The sequence below is a fragment of the Echinops telfairi genome, unplaced genomic scaffold (assembly GCF_000313985.2).
Source record: "Echinops telfairi isolate 266 unplaced genomic scaffold, ASM31398v2 ScPeMD7_7469;HRSCAF=8507_0, whole genome shotgun sequence".
NCBI lineage: Eukaryota > Metazoa > Chordata > Mammalia > Afrosoricida > Tenrecidae > Echinops > Echinops telfairi.
The window spans coordinates 38,713,533-38,719,802 of record NW_022111372.1 but is presented as its reverse complement, the minus strand read 5'-3'; the positions used below and the strand labels follow the sequence as shown (position 1 = coordinate 38,719,802).

The 6,270-nt window shown below is 45.4% G+C and overlaps 1 protein-coding gene across 1 annotated transcript in view; it reads right to left on the bottom strand.

Annotated features, from left to right (window-relative positions):
• SLX9 (SLX9 ribosome biogenesis factor) overlaps window positions 1–5,424 on the bottom strand; it is a 46,434-nt gene extending 41,010 nt beyond the window's left edge. The window contains exon 1 of the mRNA XM_045284549.1: window positions 5,392–5,424. Coding sequence (XP_045140484.1) covers window positions 5,392–5,424 — 33 coding nt within the window. The remainder of the gene's footprint in view (window positions 1–5,391) is intronic.
• Window positions 5,425–6,270: the final 846 nt, after the last annotated feature.

Here is a 6,270-nt window from a genome sequence, read left to right as displayed (position 1 = left end):
CTGCTTCGCCACACCATTGGAATTTACATCTCTTGAGCTGGGGACTGACTGTTTGTGACCTGGCTGACTGTTGGTGACCTGCCTTGCGGCTTGCTGCCTGTGCTGGGATAGCCTGAGTCTCTCTGCAGAGGACTACCTGGTGGCCTTCAAGGCTTGAAGGACTGCCAGTGTCTCGCAACTGTCTAACACGTTTGAATTGTACTGAGCCATTTGTACTGCTTTATAATTTAACTGTTTATTTCTTGTGTTATCTATCTATCTATCCATCCATCTATCTATCCATCCATCTATCTATCTATCTATGAAATTATTAGCCACCTGGTTTTGTCTTTCTAGAGAACCCTGTCTAACACAGAGGGGAATCGTCCGTGATAGCTAAGTCCGGTAAAGCCTGTGAGGGGAGCCTTTGGGTCTTCGTTTGCTGATGGGGCACGACTCGAGGGAAAAAGAGACAGCTGCAGAAATCCTCTAGTGATTGGATCTTGGAATGTGCCAAGTATGAATTTGGGAAAACTCAAAGTAGTCAAAAATCAAATGGAATGCGTGAAGAGCGGCATCCTTGGCATTAGGGAGCTGAAATGGACTGGTATTGGCCACTTTGAATCAGAAAATCCTATGTTTTACTAAGCCAGGAGCACCACCATCAAGAGGAATGACCTGAGGCATTCATTGTCAGAAAGGGTCTTGCTAAAAGCGGATGCATAAGCAAATGTGGTGAAGAAAGCTGATGGTGCCTGGCTATCAAAAGATATAGATCTGAGGGTCTTAAAAGCTTGAAGGTAAACAAGTGGCCATCTAGCTGAGAAGCAGCAAAGCCCACAAGGAAAAAGCACACCAACCTATGTGATCATGAGGTGTCAGTGGGATCAGGTATCAGGTATCAGCTATCAGGCATCAAAAAAATCATATCATTATGAATGTGGGTGAATGTGGAGTGGAGACCCAAAGCCCATCTGTGGGCAACTGGACATCCCCTTACAGAAGGGTCATGGGGAGGAGACAAGCCAGTCCGGGTGCAGTGTAGCAATGATGAAACATACAACTTTCCTCTTGTTCTTTAATGCTTCCCCCCATGCACACACTATCATGATCCCAATTCTACCTTACAAATCCGGATAGACCAGAGGATGTATGTTGGTGCAGATCAGAGCTGGAAACACAGGGAGTCCAGACAGATAAACCCATCAGGACCAATAATGAGAGTAGAGATACCAGAAGGGTAAAGGGAAGGTGGGGAAGAAAGGGGGAACCGATCACAATGATCTACATCTAGCCTCCTTCCTGGGAAATGGACAACAGAAAAGTGGGTGAAGGGAGACATCGGACAGTGTAAAACATAGAAAAACAATAATAATTTATAAATTATCAAGGGTTTGTGAGGGAGGGGGGGGGGAATAAGCTGATACCAAGGGCTCAAGTAGAAAGAAAATGTTTTGAGAATGATGATGGCAACAAATGTACAAATGTGCTTGAAACAATGGATGGATGGATGGATGGATTTTGATAATAGTTGTATGAGCCACCCACCCACCCACCAAAAAAAAGGGTCTTGCTAAATCCATTGTGAAGGACAATGCTGTCTGTGATTGAATTATATCTATCTGCCTTCAAGGAGATCCAATACATACAATTATTACTCAAATAGATGCTCCAACCACAAAAGCTAATGATGACTAAATTGAAGAATTCTACCGACTTCAGTCAAAAATTTATTAAACATGTGATCAAGATGCATTGATAGTTATTGGTAATTGGAATGCAAAAGTTGGAAACAGAGAGGAAGTAACAGTAGTTGGAAAATATGAACTTGATAGATATGAAGCTGGAGATCGCATGATAGAATTTTGCAAAGTCAACAATTTATTCATAACAAATACCCTTTTTTCAACACAAAAAGCAACTATACATAGACTTCCTCAAACGGACTACACAGAAATCAAATCGACTGCACCAGCAGCTAAAACCAGACCAGGAGCTGACTGTGGAACCAGACCATCAATCACTCATGTGTAAGTTCAGCATGCAACTTAAGAGAATTAAGACAAATTCACAAGAGTCAGAATAGGACCTCGAGTCCATCACACCTGAATTTCAAGAACAGATTTGACGCATTGAACACGAATGACAGAGACCTGCTGAGCTGCGGGAGGACATCAAGACCATCATTCAGGAAGAAAGTCATTAAAAAGACAGGAAAGAAAGAGAAGACCGAAGGGGATGTCAGAGGAGACTCCGAAACTTGCTGTTAGTTGTAGAGTAGCTAAAGCAAAGGGAAGAAAGGACGAAGTCAAGAGTTGAAGAAAATGTCCAAAGGGAAGTTCAAGAAGGCAAAGCCAAATAGAACAAAAGGTGCAAGGATCTAGAATTAATAAATCAAAAGGAAAGAACATGCTCATCGTGTCTGAAACTGAAAGAACGAAAGAGTAAATCCAAGCCTTGAGTTGCAATCTTGAAAGATTCCTTAGGCAACATATTGTATGATGCAGGAAGCATCCCGAGAAGATGGAGAGTCTACACAGGGTCACTGTACCAAAGAGTCCTAGTCGATCGTCCACCGTTTCAGGAGCAAGAACCAATGGTCCTGAAGGAAGACGTTCAAACTATGCTGAGTGCATTAGCCAAAAACAAGGCTCCAGAAACTGATAGGATACCCATTAAAATATTTCAGCAAGCTGCCGAAGTGCTAGAAGCACTCATCTATACCAGGAAATTTGGAAGACAGCTACTTGGCCAACTGACTGAAAGAGATGTGTATCTGTGCCCATTCCAAAGAAAGGTGACCCAACAGAATGCTCAAACTACCGAACAACACCACTGATATCTCACACAAGTACAATTTTGCTTAAGATCATTCAACAACAGTTGCAGCAGGACATTGGCAGGGAACTTCCAGATGTTCAGGCCGGATTCAGATGAGGATGTGGAACAAGGGATAGCGCTGCTGACGTCAGATGGATCTTGGCTGAAAGCAGAGAAGACCAGAAAGATGTTTACTTGTGTTTCATTGACTGTGCAAAGAAATTCAACTGTGTGGACCATCATACACTGTGGATAACTTGAGAAGAATGGGAATTTTGAAAGATTTCATTCAGACATATTCAGACGTGTTTCAGTAGGTAAATCTGAGGCACAAGACCTCTTCAGAGTTTTGAAAAGCAAGGATGTAACTTTGAGGACTAAGGTGTGCCATGGTATTCACCATTGCATCATATGCATGTGAAAGTAGGACGTTGAATAAGGAAGATTGTAAGAGAATCAAGGCATTTGGATTGTGGTGCTGGAGAAGAATATTGGAAGCAACATGGACTGCTAAGAGGACAAACCGACCTGTATTGGAAGAAGTAAGGCCAGAGTGCTCCTTAGAGACAAGGATGGCAAGGCTTCCTCTCACGTAGTTTGGACACCTTGTCTGGAGAGACCAGTCCCTGGAGAAGGACATCATGTTTGGTAAAGAGGAGGGGGGCACCAAAAAAAGAGGAAGGCTCTCAACAAGATGGATTGACACGGTGGCTACATCAATGGGCTCAGGCACAGGAACAATTGTGAGGATGTGCAGGACCGTGCAGGTTTTCGTTCTGCTGTGCATAGGCCAGACCCATCTCAATGGCACCTAACCAGACAAGGCTGTAGAATGGCCCCTGTGGGTTTCTCAGTGGAGTAGAACGCCGCCTCTTTCTCCCATGGAGTGGCTGTTACAGGGGTCCATAGGGACAGAACAGGGACGTCTGCCCTGCCAATGAGTAAAGCACCCTTTGGAACAAGTAACGAACAAAGGGCTCTATGAGAACCGGCGTGGGAAACACCTTCACCTTGAAGCCAGGCCCCAGTGAAAATCCTGACACAGGACTGTGCTCAAAGCTAATTCTGAAACGTGCTGGCCTGGCGCTGTGGCCCAGAGAAGACTGAAAGAAGTCATAAATAAGACTCAAGCAAGAACTGAGTTAACTCATTGGAAAGTTGCCACTCCCCCCCATCTGGAAAGGCCATTTAGAAGCTAGGAGTGGCCCCTTCAAGGTTCCCTTCTCGCCTCTCCAAGGGACAGCTCCTGAGAAGGGCTCACTTCATTTATTTTGAAGTGACTCTGTGCTTTAAAAAAACCGACTTCATTCCTCCCTGCTGCTGCTGGGGAGGGGGGAGGGGAGGGGGAGTTGTGAGTCGGGTTTATCTCTGCACCCTAACAAACCACACAGGTTTGGAGCCCGGGTACCAAACTTCGCAGTTCTGATTCAGAATGGGTACAGTTGGGTATGATTGGTGAAATACATCCAAGACCATGCCTGGCTGGAACCGAACCCACTAGGAACATAAATGTTCCCTCCGAGACACTAGGGGGCAGTGGTGGTTCAGTGGTAAAGTTTCTGCCCTCCTCACGGGAGACCAGAACTTGGCTTCTGTTGGCCAACACGCCTCCTGGCTGCCACCACCTCTCAGTAGCAGAGGTTCCCATGCTGATATTGTTAAAAATAGCATTGACCAAGAACCGAAATTGGTCTGTGGTTTATTTAATGTGCAGCTTGCAAATTGGACAAGATTTCTTGCTTGAGTGTGTGCTAGAGTGAAAATCGACATTCTGTGAAACTAAGAGCTATATTGAAAGTCCATCGACCTTGCAAGTCTGGCTAGACCAGAGGATGTACACTGGTACAGATGGGAACTGAAAATCCAGGGAATCATTCAGGGCGGATGAGCCCTACAGGACCAGTGGTGTGAGTGGCGAAACAGGGAGGGTAAAGGGAGAGTGGGTAGGAAAGAGGGAACCGATTACAAGGAACTGTGTGTGACCTCCTCCCTGGGGGACAGACAACCAAAAAGTGGGTGAAGGGAGACGTCGGACAGGGCAAGATATGACAAAATACCAATTTATAAATTATCAAGGGCTCATGAGGGAGGGGGGAGCGGGGAGGGAGGGGAAAATGAGGACCTAATGTGGGGGGTTTAAGTGGAGAGAAAATGTTTTGAGAAACAATGTACAAATGCGCTTTACACAATTGATGTGTGTATGGATTGCGATAACAGTTGTATGAGCCCCTAATAAAATGATTTTTTAAAAAAAGAAAGAAAGTCCAGAGATGGTTGAGAAAACGTCCAAAATCACAGTGGAAATAGCCACCCTGGAGACAAGAAAGAAGCTGGCGTTGTTATGTAGTTGAAACAGATCAAATCTAGAAAGTCATGACTGGGGAGCTTCTGGTAAGCTATCTGCAAGCAGGCACTGGTGCTGTGGGTTAGCCTGGGCTGCTGACGTCAGGGTGGATGGGTTGAGCCCAGAGTGCACGCCACCGGAGGAGGAAGAGGCTCTCGGCTCTCATAAGTATTTACAGCCTCGGAAACAAGCCCTTTATGAAGTTTCTGAATCGGAAGCAACTTGACGACACTGGGTTTGGCTTTTACTTTGCGGATGGGCAACAGGGGCTCTGGTGGCATCGTGGTGACGCGTTGGGCTGACAACCACAAGGCCAGCAGCCCAGAAACACCAGCAGCTCCTCAGGAGAAAGCCGAAGCTTTCCACACCCGTAAGAATAAAAGTCTTGGAAACCTTCGGGGCATTCCACCCGGTCATATAGGGTCACAATGAGTCGGAATCAATTTGGTGGCAGTGAATTTTAATTGGGGTAACCTGTAGATGGATGACATGATTGGTCAAAACAAACAAACACCTGTCAAACTCTGTCATCAGTTCATTCTGACTCATAGCAACCGTGTCGGACAAAGTAGAGCTCCTCTTATGGGTTTTCACGACTGTAAATCTTCATGAGAGCAGAAAGCCTCATCTTTCTCCCACTGAGTGGCTGGTGGTTTGCTTTTCGGCTGCTGGCCTGCTGCGACACCTGGGCTCCCTACCTGATTGGTAAGGGTATATATTTATAGTAGATGCGCTCTTCAGTTAGCTGTAGGATGGCGGCTAGTCAGAGCAGAATAGACTTTTCTAGGTATCTGTAATTAAACTTGCTTTCTCAAGAAATTGTAGGGGTCCACTGTTCAGAAGATTGATAGATAATATTGTTATTTATGATCTTCCAGGCATAGGCTACTGCATCCTGAATCTGTTGACTGTAGAGGAAAGGAAAAAAAAATGCTATAGGGTTTCTGAGGCTGCGAGTTTTCATGGGAGTAGACAGCCTCATTTTTCTCCCACAAATAAGCTGGTGGGTTTGAACTGACAACGTTGTGGTTAGCAAGTCAAAGCTTACCCAACAGCACCACCAGGGATCCTTCGGGCAAGCCCCAGAGGGACAAGTTTGCCCTTATGGAGAGGGGCCGAAAGTGGAT